The 14,352-nt window shown below is 42.3% G+C and overlaps 1 protein-coding gene across 3 annotated transcripts in view; it reads left to right on the forward strand.

Moving 5' to 3' along the window:
• ccdc120a (coiled-coil domain containing 120a) overlaps nucleotides 1-14,352 on the forward strand; it is a 63,583-nt gene that overhangs the window by 46,270 nt on the left and 2,961 nt on the right. For all 3 annotated transcript variants that reach the window (XM_044350494.1, XM_044350495.1, XM_044350493.1), the window contains 8 exons: nucleotides 3,801-4,008; nucleotides 5,491-5,605; nucleotides 5,743-5,870; nucleotides 6,130-6,243; nucleotides 9,912-10,053; nucleotides 10,425-10,481; nucleotides 12,537-12,636; nucleotides 12,767-13,551. In XM_044350494.1, the coding sequence (XP_044206429.1) occupies nucleotides 3,961-4,008; nucleotides 5,491-5,605; nucleotides 5,743-5,870; nucleotides 6,130-6,243; nucleotides 9,912-10,053; nucleotides 10,425-10,481; nucleotides 12,537-12,636; nucleotides 12,767-13,551 (1,489 nt within the window). In that variant the 5' untranslated portion in view covers nucleotides 3,801-3,960. The remainder of the gene's footprint in view (nucleotides 1-3,800; nucleotides 4,009-5,490; nucleotides 5,606-5,742; nucleotides 5,871-6,129; nucleotides 6,244-9,911; nucleotides 10,054-10,424; nucleotides 10,482-12,536; nucleotides 12,637-12,766; nucleotides 13,552-14,352) is intronic.

The following is a 14,352-nucleotide window of genomic DNA, read 5'->3' on the forward strand; positions in this document are numbered from 1 at the left end:
TCGAGCAGGACTAGACTCTAGGTGGGCGGCCATCTGCCTTGACCGGTTGTGTTGACAGAGAAAGAGGGGGTGAGGGGAGAGAGACACAGAGAAGCACAGCAACAACAATAATAATAATAGAAATATGACTAATAATAATAGTGGTAGCATTGGGTGTCAAGCTGGACCAAGTGGACAGCAGGCAGTCAGCAACCAAAGGTCACCTGCAAAACAAGAAAGCACAAAGTTCTGGGGACGATGCCAAGTTAATAACATGCATTAATGGTGCATGAATACATACAGATGGAGAGGAGGAGGAGAGGAAGAGAGGAGCTCAGTGAATCATGGGAAGTCCCCCCGGCAGTCTAGGCCTAGTCTAGGCGAGCTGGGTTGTCTTTAACTATAAGCTTTATTAAAAAGGAAAGTTTTAAGCCTGCTCTTAAACGTAGAGAGGGTGTAGAGAGGAGTCTGATAGCTGAAGGCTCTGACTCACATTCTACTTTTGGAGACTGTAGGAACCACCAGTAAGCTGCATTCTGGGAGTGCAGTTTTCTAATGGGGTAATAGGGTACTATTAGCTCTTTTAGATGTGATGGTGCCTGACCATTAAGGGCTTTGTAGGTGAGAAGAAGGATTTTAAATTCTTTTCTGGATTTTACAGGGAGAAATGTGATCTCTTTACCTAGTTTTTGTCAGTACACATGCAGCTGCATTCTGGACCAGCTGGAGAGTCTTTAGAGACTTGTTGAGGAAGCCTGATAATAAGGAATTGCAATAATCCAGCCTAGAAGTAACAAATGCGTGAACTAGTTCTTCTGCATCTTTTTGAGAGTTGTTAATAATGTTAAAATTATCTCAGACAACCATAAAGTTTCTATTCTTGTACTTCTTGACCTCAGTGCAGCCTTTTACATAGTTGACCATATAATTCTATTTCAGTGCCTAGAACACTGTTTCCTGTCTTACTGGAAGATCTTTTTCTGTTTCTGTTGGAAAGTTTGAATCAGTTGAAGTCGACATTCCCCAGGGAGTCCCACAAGGCTCAATTCTTGGTTCACTGCTGTTTAATTTGTGTATGCTCCCACTTGGGCCCATCGTTCAGTAATAGAATATTTCACTCCTATGCTGATGACACACCGTTATACATATCTGTCTCTACCAACAACCGTAGACCAATGAATGACCTCATCCAGTGCATTGTAGATATCAAATTTTACAGCTAAATGAGGACAAAACAGAGACTCTTTTTTTTTAGTAGGTCTGAAGGCTTTGAAGCACCAGCTCCACTCTTTGTTAACTCCCCTGTCGGTAAAACCTTGTAAGCATGCCAAACACTTGTGTGTAATTTTGGGTGCTGATCTTAACTTCCAGAAGCACATATCTAATATCTCCAAGGCTGCCTTCTTTCATCTCAAAAATAGATCTAAAGTTAGATGCTTCCTGTCACAGTCAGACTCTGAAAAGCTGGTTCATGTGTTTATTTCTAATAGACTTAATTACTGTAATTCACTTTTTGCTGGACTGACAAAGCAGGTGTTAAATAAACTCCAGCTCATTCGGAAAGCTGCAGCCAGAGTATTAACTAAAAACCAACAGGTTTGAACACATCACTCCCATTTTCTCTTCACTGGCTCCCAGTTAAACAAAGACTTGATTTAAAAAATACTTCTTATTGCTTTAAATCTATGAACGGCTCCTTCCTACATTGCTGACATGCTCACTGAGTACACACCAGACAGATCCCCCTTAGATCATCAAACAAAGGTCTCCTCACTATACCTAAACTCTAAATCAGCTCATGATGCCTTCAGTCATTACGCTCCTAATCTCTGGAATTCTCTATCACATGAACCGAGGTCTGCTCCAACAGTGTCTTCTTTTAAAAGAACACAAATCTTTTTTCACAAGCTTTCAGTTAGGTTTAAAATGTGGTTCACAGATTTGTGAATCAGTATTATTATTATTACTAGTAGTAGTAGTAGTAGTAGTAGTATTAATATAATCCTTATCTTATTCCCTTTTTATTGTAATACCTTCTTATCTTATGTCTGTATGTTTTTGTCAAGTATGACTTTTGCCTATTTCCTTTTTTTGCTTTTTATCTTGAAGCACTTTGAGTCTACGCCTGTCGTAGGAAATGTGCTCTATAAATAAACTTGACTTGACCAAGTAAAGTAGCAAAAGTCTTTTTCTCAATTTCAGCCTCCGTCTAGACTAACAGATTTCTTCCTCCAGAGTGTGTAAATCTTAAAACGTCACCTCGGCGTTTCAGTGTTTTAAGGAAATACTGAGCTTTTATAAAATGATGATGAAGCTGCCCAGTGAGGCTCTGTGTGGTGGGAAAGTTAGAGTCCCTCCAGAAGAAAACACATGATGTTCTCGACTCTGTGCAGCAGTGTTGTTGTTGCTGTTGTTGTTGTTGTTGTTGTTGTTGTCACTGTTGTTGTCATGTAAACTCTACAGAAAGCAGAAAGCCTCTGCTCTAAATCTGTCACTTGTTTGTTGCTTATCATCTTGTTCACATGCTGTGTCTCCTCAGCTGCTTTATTTCTACAGGTCCCTCCTTTAGGTCCTCTCTCTCTCTCTCTCTCTGTCGCTCTCTCTCTCTCTCGCTCGCTCTCTCTCTCCCTTTTCCTTTTTTATCGCTCATTTCCTCTTCCTGTTTCCTGTTCAGCTCTACTTCCTGTTCTCAGGGACTCTCAGTCTGTTGTCCTGAAGTCAGAGGACATTTTGTTCTCCCCAAGTCTGTGTCAAGGTTTTCAGAGAGGACAGAGGTCAAAGGTCAGGGGTCACGCGCTTCCGGAGGAGTCTAATTTATCGATGATTTATTGATTGATTTGGATCTCCATCAGCTGTCCACCGCTACTCTTCCACTAAGTCCACAGGAAAATAATCACTGCAGCAGTTTCATGTCATTATGTAACTCAGTCTCCACCCATAAACACATAACAGAGATTCAATCAAATAAATTAAATCAATAAAACAAAGTAAAAGACTAGCAATAAAATCAGACAGTAATCAAGGGTTGTTTTTGGTTCTGGAAGAGGATGTGTGTTCAGTGTTCAGTGTGTGTTCAAACAAAAAGCAAAAGTTATTTACTTAGATTATTATTGGATAATTGGATAATTATTAAGATAAGACTTAATTGATCCCAGGGGGAGATCCATTCAAAGTAATCTTAACCTGTGATAATACTTCATAATGTATTTGTTGATTATTGTCCGTATTATTGATCTGAATCTGCAAAATAACAAGTAACAAAAGTTACCATAAAATGTAGTGGAGTAAGAAGTACAAAGTATGAAAAATACTTTAAGTAAAGAACAAGTACCTCAAAATTATAACTAAATGTACTTACTTTCAACCACTGGTATTCATTCATGTTCTCTCTTTATTTTATTTTATTTCCATTGGAACAGACGCTCGAGCTCAACAACCACTCCTGTCACATTTCATAACATTTACAGCAGAAGAAGAAACACAGTTCTCGTGTTTGTTTGCAGATAACGGTTTCTCTGTCAGAGCTGTTTTGTCTACAGTCTTACACAGATAAACCTGCTGTGTGTGTGTGTGTGTGTGTGTGTGTGTGTGTGTGTGTGTGTGTGTGTGTGTGTGTGTGTGTGTGTTCTCAGCACTCTGTTCTCTCTACGTTTTTCCTCTAAAGTATTAAATCTTGGCCTTTCTCACTCTGTGTGTGTGTGACTGTAAGTCTGTCACAGGTCACATGATCTTTATCATAATTGTCCCCTTGACGTCTCTTCTGTTGAGGAAGAGTGATCCACACTCCTCTTCATCCTCTTCTTCTTCTGTTCTCTTCTCAGGTCAGATGCCCTGAAGACTGTTTAACTCCACCCACAGGCCAGACAGCTAACAGCTAACCCAGCTAACCAACCAACCAGCTAACCAGTAAACAGCCAACCAGTAAAGCAGTCGGTAAACCAGTCGGTGAAGCAGTCCTGTGGTCGGTGTTCAGGCTGTTGGATGGCCACAGGAGTGAACTACTGGAGCTCTTATGAACCCAGTTACAAGGTGAGAAACACACACAGGCGTGTTTATGTTCCTCATTGTTCCTGGTTGTTTCGGTGCCCACAAGAATCTGCTCAATTTTAAGACGCATGGCGAAACAGTTAAGCTACATACAATCAGCCTTTGTTTTAGTTTGTTCATTACAGTTTGCCGTTAGACTAACAATCGCGCTGTGGTTACAACAAAGCAGCAGTGGATGGGAAGCTGCAGACAATACATTTGAAAATATCACATCTCTGCATGTTTATGCCTCCTGAACAGGTGTTTGGATAGTTACTGTCATTTATTTTTATTGCACAGTAACCAGCATAGTCATTGTATATCAGTATATAATATAACTGTCGTCACTCTCTGCATGTTTCTCGAAAAACTGAATAAAGAAGCGACCTTAAAGGACACATAACATTCACATTTCCAGATCTATATTTTTTAATCTGGGGCTCATTTAAAAAAAAACCTCCTTATTTATCTTCTACTGGTCCTTTATGCAGCCCCTCAGTTCAGCCTCTGTCTGAAACAGGCTGATTTAGCTCCTGTCTCTTTAAGGCCCCGCCTCCTGATGAGCCCACTCTGTTCTGATTGGTCAGCTTCAGTAAGCTTACAGCGGCTCTGGAAGCTATGTAAACAAACATCAGATTTCACTTCTTTTTCTCATTCTTTACACAAAACTTCTCAAATACATCCGTACATGTTCGGGCCAGAGTGCGGTTGAGCCAACATCCTCTCATCAGCAAAGTAAAAAAAAAACATTGCAAATGAAGCGTTAAAAGCAGATTAAAGCCCTGACTTTTGACTTACAGGCAGCATTTCTACAAACATTCACCTCAAGTTTTGCAGCAGTCAGGTGTCCATGTGAACAGTGAAAGAGGTTTTCCTCGCTGTAATCATTCCTCCTGTTCATACTGGATATTAAAAGATCCTTCAAATGTGTTTTCAATGTTAGTGATGGAGGATAAAATCCACAGTGTGTCCACACAGTCATTTAAAAGCTGATGTGAAGCTTATATTCAGCTTCATCAGTCTGAGTTAGTCATATCAAGTGGATATCTGACACATTTACAGTCTTTTTAGCATCAAATTCCCTCTTTGTGTTTCCTCGGACAGTGTTTCCCTGTTGAGCTGCAGGTGGAAGTATAGTAACAAAAAGAGGAACTTTGGCACTAAAAAGACTGTAACGTTGAAAGATATCTACTTGATTTGACTCATTTGGACGCTGAAGCTTCATATTAGCTTCAGATAAACTTTTAAATACATTAAAGGTCATTATGAAGGGATCTTCTAATGGTCAGTATGAACAGGAGGAATGATTACAGCAAGAGTCAGTGTTTTTAAGACAGACTTTAAAATTGTGAACCGTCCTTTAATGTCTTTCTGTTGCATCAGGTCTAATTTAGCTGCACTTTATGCAGATCAGATGAACTGCAGCTCGTTTACATCTGACAGTAATTACGGACGTGTTTAGTAAATCTCTGCGCTGTTCTGCAGGTGAGTGAGTGTGTGTGGGGCGGAGAGCAGGAGTCGAGCAGTGAGGACGGAGGAGGCGGGGTCACATGGGAAACACAAGCCATGGAGGTCAAAGGTCAACTCATCTCAGCACCTGGTGAGAACAAACAGCATGATGACATGTCAGAGACGTAACCTGCGGAGGTTACAGCATGATGACTCAGTGTTACCTGTGTGTGTGTGTGTGTGTGTGTGTGTGTGTGTGTGTGTGTGTGTGTGTGTGTGTGTGCGCAGACCCGCTCACCTGTCCAGACAGGAAGCAGAGGGAGCGAATGGCAGAGCTGCAGGAGAGGAGGCGGAGCCTGCAGGCGCTGCTAAGCACACGATTGGCTGAGCTGAGACGCATCTGTTTGCAGGAGGCGGTGAGTGATGTCATAGTTCATAGAGAAGAATCGTGATTGGTCGAATGTCTCCTTGCAGTCCTGGTCCTGTCTGGTCATCACAAGACCCACCTTTTCATGTGGTCTTGGTCCGCACCAGAGTTTGATTGACAGCTTTCACATCAGCCAAAATGCAGCAGAGTTTGTGAAAACACCTGAAGGCTCTTTGGTCTGAAGCTTCTGCAAAATTAATGTAATGATGTATTATTAAAGTGAATTTTCCTGTGTTCTCATTGGTCAGGAACTGACAGGTGCGGTGCCCAGTGATTTCCCCCTGGAGGCGGGAGAGAAACCCCCCTGTGTCCGACGCAGAGGTGGGACGTCCCGCACAGGAAACAGGAAGTGTAGAGCCGAGGTGAGGAGCTGATGTAGATCTTTGTGCTGACTGAAATTCTGACAACAGAATAAAAAAAAAAAAGCTGAGTCATCATTTCTTATTAACAAGTCAGATTAATTAAAGTCACGTCAGGTTTGTGATGTCATCAAGTCAAAAAGAATCAGAGTCAAACTGAACTGAATCACGTCCAGTTCAATGAGATCAATTAAACTCAATCAATTAATCCATGAAGTTGACTTAGATAAATTAAAATAAATCAATATTACCAAAGAAATGCTTCCAAATTTCTGCCACAAACATCTTTAAACTGAGCTGCAAACATTCATATAAGGCCATGTCTGTTATTAAAGGAATCCACTTTTATTTGTGGAGCAGTTCTATTTTTCGAGTGGCATAAAATAGTTCTTATTAATAGATTTGGCAGTGGGGGACATGAGATGGGAACCATGTGAGACTCATTGGAAGATATGTGTAGCTCAGTTATGGACACGGTTACTTGATATGGAAGAAAGCAGACTGACAAGACAGATATTTATCTGGGATAAACAAACTATTGGCTCTTGGTCAAAATATGTGTGCACATCATTCTGCAGCTCTGCGTTTGGTGAGGCTTTTTTTAAATAATGAGAAACTCAATATTTGTTTGTTACAGTGTTAGAATCTCATTTAGCTTTTATCCAAAGTAATGTAACATGAGAGTTGATACAACACAAGCAGGGATCTAGTCAGGAGAGAACAACGCGAGTAAGTTCAAGTCTGATTGGAAGGTGCCAACTGGCAGTGCACTGAGGCAATGTATAGAGTGCATAGAAGCAGATAATCATTTTTATTATTATTATTATTATTATAAGTCCATCAGGTGCGGAGGTGTTTGCAAAAGAGCTGGGTCTTTAGCTTTTCTTACAGATTTAAAGGGACTCTGTGGATCAAATGGAGTTTGGTAACTGGTTCCACCACCGGAGAGTCTAGCGAGTGACTTAAGGCCCTGTTGTTGTGATGGTGGTACCAGGTTTTGCTTTTATTGGCAGAGTGTAGTGAGCAGGAGGGAGCGTACACCTGAAGGAGGGAGTTCAGGTTGGTGAGAGCCATTTTAGTTGCTGTTTTGTAAGTGCGTGTCAAGGTTTTGAATTTGATGCGGGCAGCAACTGGGAGCCAGTGGAGGGGTATGAACAGTGGGGTGATGTACTGTTTTGGGCTGGTTGAAGACCAGATGCGCCGCCTTGTTCTGGATCATCATCAGAGGTTCGAATGTACATGCAGGGAGGCCTGCCAGTAAGGAGTTGCAGTAGTCAATGTGTGATATTATGAGAGCCTGTAGCAGGAGTTGTGCTGCATGCTCAGACAGGTAGGGTCTGATCTTCCTGATGTTGTACAGGCCAAATCATCACAACCGAGCAATCAAGGCCACAAGAACCTTAAAGGTTAGTTGGTCATCAATCATGACACCCAAGTGTCAGGCAGACTTTGTAACCATGAGTTGGGTTGATTCGAGCTGGATATTGATCTGTTGTTTTATAGAGGGACCAGCTGGAATGACAAGGAGCTCAGTCTTAGAGAGGTTAAGCTGAAGGTGGCACTCCTTGATCCATGCAAAGATATCAGCAAAGCATGACGAGATCTGAGCCGAGTCTTCCGGCTGGAACGATAGGAAGAGCTGGGTATCGTCAGTATAGCAATGGTATGAGAAAGCATGGGAGCAGATGATCGCACCAAGTGAGGTGGTGTTCTGTTTATTGAGAAGAGAAGGGGACCCAGCACTGACCCTTGAGGAACCCCTGTGGATAAGCCAAACAGTTTAGACACTCCCGCCTCCAAGATACTGTAAAAGATCTCCCTGAGAGGCAGCACATGAACCACCGGAGGGCAGATCCTGAGATACCAAGCTCAGTGAGTGTGGAGAGGAGGATTTGGTGGTTAACCGTGTCAAAGGCAGCTGACAGATCTAGCAGCAGTAGAGCTGATGACCGACCGGCAGCTTTCAAACTGAGCTGGGTTGAGTGTAGGTTTTTTGAGCAGCAGGGTGACAGGAGATTGCTTAAATGCAGCGGGGAACACAGCCGTTGTAAGCGAGGAATTGATGATGTGTGTGACTGCAGGGTTGAGGGCAGGCGAAATGGTCTGTAGGAGGTTGGATGGTAGGATTGCGTCCCTGTTAGCTGGCAGCGGCGGACTGAATTCATCAGGCTGAGAGAACTGGAGCTGTTTGCTCAGAGCAAAGGTCAGTGAGCTGATGACATATGGACTAAACCAAAACTACGTATATTTAGGATGATAAAAAATTAATATAGGGCTGAGAATTATGTTGTATATATTTAGTCTAAACAGCAGAAATCTCTATGTGCCGAGCAGAGATCTGATATTTTACCACTAATAGTTGAAACTGGATGGTTTGTTAATCAAGAAAAGTGGATTTGTTCAGTGTGCTGTCTAAATGATATAGAAATTTAATTTATTTTTTGATTCCATGTTGTTTTCTACTGTCATTTTTACGGGGAACTGCACAATGCTTTGTTTGGTAAAATAAAAATAGATATTGATTTTGTAAATATGGATGAAACTGAGAATATTTCACATATGAAACATATAAATTAGCCTGTGAGAAGAGAAAAAAAACGCCTTTACTGAGATAATCTGTAGATATGTAATAGTTATTTTCTGTGAAAAGCTCATTTGTGATTTTTTTTTGTTCTTTTCTTTTTCCACATGCCTCTATAAATGCTTTGTGTATGTATTACTGGAAGATGCATGTTTTGTAAAATAGTGGAGTCTTGTGGGATTGGCCAGACGTTTGGCATGACACAGAAATAAAAATAACAATCTAATAATAATTTCTAATAATCTCTGTGCTGTAAGGAAGCCCCCCACTGTTATTACAGTAAGCAATAAGTTTGTTTCCATCCACCCGTTTTTATTTGCATATTCAATTTGCACATAAAAATACCTGAATGGCATTGCTAAAATTGAAAAAAAAAAAGTCTCAAAATCTTGCAAAAACGTTTTCACGCTTAGCAGAGGTGTAAAAGTTGTCGTGTGGATAAAAAGCAAATATAAAAAGACTTAGTGAATAACTTACTGAAGAGCTGAAAACATCAGATCTGTGTGGAGCGATGATGAGGAGACTGTAACCTTCCTCACATTAATACATGAAACAAACAGAAATGTCATATTTCCTGCACGTTTTCCACACAGTTTACCATCGTTTGAGCTTTAACTGTTGCTCTTTTAATGACGTCGTGTCCTCTTCTGCAATAGTTTGATGGCACTGACTGCAGAATTACCGCCACCAGCTGTTTATCTCCTAACATTCACACAACATCAGTGGATGGAAACAAACATTCACTACATTCTATACGGGTCATTTTCTCAAAATTTGGATGGAAACCTGGCTAGAAACCGACATTTCTAGATTTTTAGCGGCTGTGGAGCATTTCCACATTGTACGTAAGAATGCACATTTCTGTTTTCAGCTTTCCCAACATAAATCATTCATAACTGAACACAAAATGTTAAATAATATTAAATAAGAGCTGCACATGATGCCACACACTGCTTTTCTTTGTAATCGGTGAGACATTTGAGATCTTTCTGCCAGATTCACTTTGACACAGATTATTAAATGTGTGTGTGTGTGTGTGTGTGTGTGTGTGTGTGTGTGTGTGTGTGTGTGTGTGTGTGTGTGTGTGTAGGAGGAGGATTCTCAGCGTTCAAAACCGAAGAAAACTTTATTCAGCGGAGCTCTGAGGAAACACAGCGACCCTGAACACAACACGCACACACAGACGCACACACACCACGGCAAGAGGACTGTACACAGAGGCTGCCACACAGGTAACACACACACACACACACACACACACACACACACACACACACATACACGTTGTCCTAGGTCACTTTTGGGGACATTATATATATATATATATATATGTACCCTAACCTTACCCACTGACCCAAAAATCAGCTTTTTCCCAATTGGGGACACAGCTTTTGTCCTCAATTGGACAACTGGTCTTTAGTCCCCAAAAGTAGCCTATGACAGACCCAAACACCCACCCTCACACACACACACACACACACACACACTCACACACACACACACACACACATATTACTGGCAGTAGATGAGAAGCCATTGTTTCAGGAAGACGAGGAAACCTGCTTCTTCCTGCCTTTATCTGACTCCGTGTGTTTGTTTCCAGACGACACAGTGAGGTCAGAGAGCAGCTCGACATCAGACTCAACAGGACACGACAATGGTAACACACACACACACACACATGCACACACACACACACACACACACACACACACACACACACACACACACACACAGCTCCCCCTGCTGGCTGAAAACAACATTTCAGCTTCTAACCCTCAAAGCAAAACTTGATTATCAGTATTTAAATAATCAGTAATAAAAACACTGCACTCACCAAGTAGAAATCAGAGGTCTGGGAATATGGTGACATCACAGTGACATCACAAAAAAGAAGTCCGATGGGTCGGAAACATGGTTCAAACGATCAACAGTTTATTCCGATGATCTAAAGCATTTTATTAGGAGGTCAAACTGAACGTGGGCGCATAAGAAATGTTGAAAAATAAAAGCCAGTTTCATCAGACACACTCTACAACTTCAGAACGTGCCTGAGAATCGTCACATTTTTAAGTTTTCTTCAGTTTCAAAGTAATGCAGTGATAATTGCCTGTTCATTCATGGCTACACTGCAAACAGGAACTGCTAACAGCTAATTCAGCAGACTTTTAATGGTGCCAATTTGACAAAATGTAAATAGATATCAGCTAAAAGAGGGGCTCAAGTTGTAGCTCACAGCTAACTCCATGGCAATGTTACATTTCCTGTTTATAGCCCCCGAAGCATTATGGGAACTGTATTTCCAAAACTAAGAGCTTGATTTGATCCTCCAAATTGTCTCATTTTGTCTGAGAGGGGCTGCTGGTCTAAAGCAAGTTACACAGTTTCACAAAAATAAAGACTGTGTTGAGCTCTAATGGGTTCAGCAGAGAAAGGAAGAAAGATCCATGTGTAAATCTATACTTTTGGTTTAGAAATCTGTGCGCACGATTTATAAACTGTGCTCTCGGATTACGAGTCCATGCCCACAGAATTGTAAACTGTGCCCTTGGATTTGCAATCCACGCACTCAAATGCAATTCAAGTCGAGTCAAGTCAGTTTTATTTATATAGCACCAAAACACAGCAGAAGTTATCTCAGGGCCCTTTTTCACATAGAGATAGAACGTACTGTTTCATTTACAGAGACCCAACATTCCCCTATGAGCAAACACATGGCGACAGCGGCGAGGAAAAACTCCCCCTTTAACGGGAAGAAACCTCAAGCAGAACCGGACTCTTGGTGGGCGGCCATCTGCCTTGACCAGTTGGGTTTGGGTGAGGTTCTGGCAATTGATTGTAAAATGGGAAGTTGCTCATTTAATTTTATATTTCCAAGAAAATGTGGCTGAGGATATTTAATATGGAGTCATCAGTCTTAAAACATGGAGTCTTCCTCAATTAATATTGAGCCACATCATCCGATAAAGCACTCCAACATGGGTAATGTAACCTTCCGCCGTGGATCCTTTTTTTCTCAGCTGTGACCCCCAGACTAACTCAAAGCTAAGAGCAGTGTTTCCATGGTAACAACTAATGGCACACAATGACAAAACCGAGTGACAAATGGCTCATTATTTGTGTTTTACTAGCAACGTTCAGGGAGATATCCAGCAGTGAGGAGTTAGTTTAGTTAAGAGTTAGTTTGACTAGAGAAACGATGAGTCAGCAGAAGTGTTTTGCGTCCTGAGGAATGATTACAGCAAGAAAAACATGTTTCAGTGTTCATTTTGGGCTCCTGACTGTTGTTTTAAGAAGCAGTTTGGTCTGATTCAGGTCTGCACTGAACTCACATTTCATTCTAGTGGAAGTCTGATGTTTTATTACACTTTTTGTTCACTTTGCAAGTAAAATTTCCTTCAAACTGTCTTTCCGGAAGATTTTTTTTAGTTTGATAAAAGTCTTAAATTACCCAAAATTCATAGCAAATGAGTCCTGCAACAAAAAACTGCTTCTATTTACTACAACAGATGAGTTCAGACGTCTGACTGTTGATCTAAACAGTCAAAGTCTTGGTTTTTTTTATTACTGATATGAAACTGAGCTGCATGTTCAAATAATGTGAGAACTCTAATATTATTATTTACACCAATGAACCTCAATAACATTTATGATGATTTATTTCAAAACTCACTGATATATTTTAACATCACCTTTCTGTCTGTCTGTCTCTCAGATGATGGCGTGTCTCAGTGGCGCCCCCCGCTGGGCTCTGCTGATTCTCCAGTGGAGGTTTTCTACCATAACAAAACCAAGAGGAACTCACTGCACAACAGGTACATTTATGCTAAGCTAGGCTAATCTTTAAATGAGCTCAGAATAAGAAGAAGAACATTTTGAACAAACATTACTTCAGTTTGAGTTTTTCTCTCAGCTGATGATTTTCTATCCATCTTCATCTTTCAGGGCCGAGCATCCAGAGACTCTTCAGACCCATAAGCCCCTCCCCCTGCCTCCCCCTCTCCCCCTCCAGCCTCCCCCACCTCACCCCCCTCACTCCCAGGACAGCTCCTCCTCCTCCGGCCCCTCTGATGTGGGAGCAGCGGGGGAGGCCGGCGTCAGGGTTACCGCAGCTCGTCGCAGCAACAGCTCCGACGGCCTCCTGGACCGCATCACCTCACCTGAGGAGGAGGGGGGGAGGCCGGGCCAGCAGGGGGGATTGTGGGTAAAAGGAACGAACGCCGCCGGAGCGTACAGGAGCTCAGAGACGCTGGCGGACGGACGGACGAGGACGAATAATGGATTCACCGAGGGTGGAGGGAGGGGAGGGGGGGCGGGGCGAGGAAGAGGAGGAAGAGGAGGGGGGTACAGTGAGGTCCTGCTGGACTACGTCTGGGGGAAACAGCAGCAACTGCAGCGACAGCAGTCCCAGACCAACAGACAGCCAATCACATCGCACCACCCGCTGCTCTACAACGGCTACTCCTCCCAGCAACCCCCTGTAGCCCCGCCCACCTACCGCGGTCACATAGGCGACCAGCGACGAGTCAAAGTGACCCGTACCAAATCCTGCGGGCCCTTCCTGCCGGTGCAGCAGAGCCAGGCCGATACCCACAATCCTCCTGTGGCGACCATCCAGCCCGACCCCCACCCCCACCTGCTGCCCCCCCGACCACCACAGATGCTCCCCACCCAGGACGCACAGCTGGAGGAGGCCACCAGGAGCCTCCACAAGGCTCTCGCCCTGGAAGGTAAATACCAAACACTTCCTGTTACATCACACCGCTAGAAAACACCTAAAAACACCTGAAAACACTTGAAAACACCTGAAAACACCTAAAAACACCTGAAAACACCTGAAAACACCTGAAAACACCTAAAAACACCTGAAAACACCTGAAAACACCTAAAAACACCTGAAAACACCTGAAAACACCTAAAAACACCTAAAAACACCTGAAAACACCTAAAAACACCAGAAAATATCTAAAAAAAACACCAGAAAACACCTGAAAACACCAGAAAACACCTGAAAAAAATCATTATTCGCTGTCAAGACACAGTTATGCACAGCAGATCAGCTGGTTAATGTGTACAACCAGCACCACTCTGTTATAAAATAGCCACAGAAACCTCCATGTTTATATGCGCACCAACTTATCGGTTATAATTAATTATTCTGTACAGTTTTTTAATGCAGATCAAGTCTGGCCAAACTGTTGCCTGGAGCTCCACATTTTTATTTACATTACAGGTGGACGTGTGGCTGTAACGACCAACATATGACAGAGATTTTACGGATTAAATTTTATATAAAAGTGTGTTATTTTAAAATAACCACGTTTTAAATTCTACCTTCATTTTCTATATGGCCAATGGTTATTATATGGATCATTGTGATGCCTTCCTCATCATCACAATGATCATACAGTCATTGGATGGGCGGGGCTGCAGGGGGGTTGCTGGGGAGAGTAGCCATTGTAGAGCAGCGGGTGGTGCGATGTGATTGGTTGTCTGTCAGTCTGGGACTGCTGTCGCTGCAGCTGCTGCTC

This window comes from Thunnus albacares, chromosome 5 (assembly GCF_914725855.1).
Source record: "Thunnus albacares chromosome 5, fThuAlb1.1, whole genome shotgun sequence".
NCBI lineage: Eukaryota > Metazoa > Chordata > Actinopteri > Scombriformes > Scombridae > Thunnus > Thunnus albacares.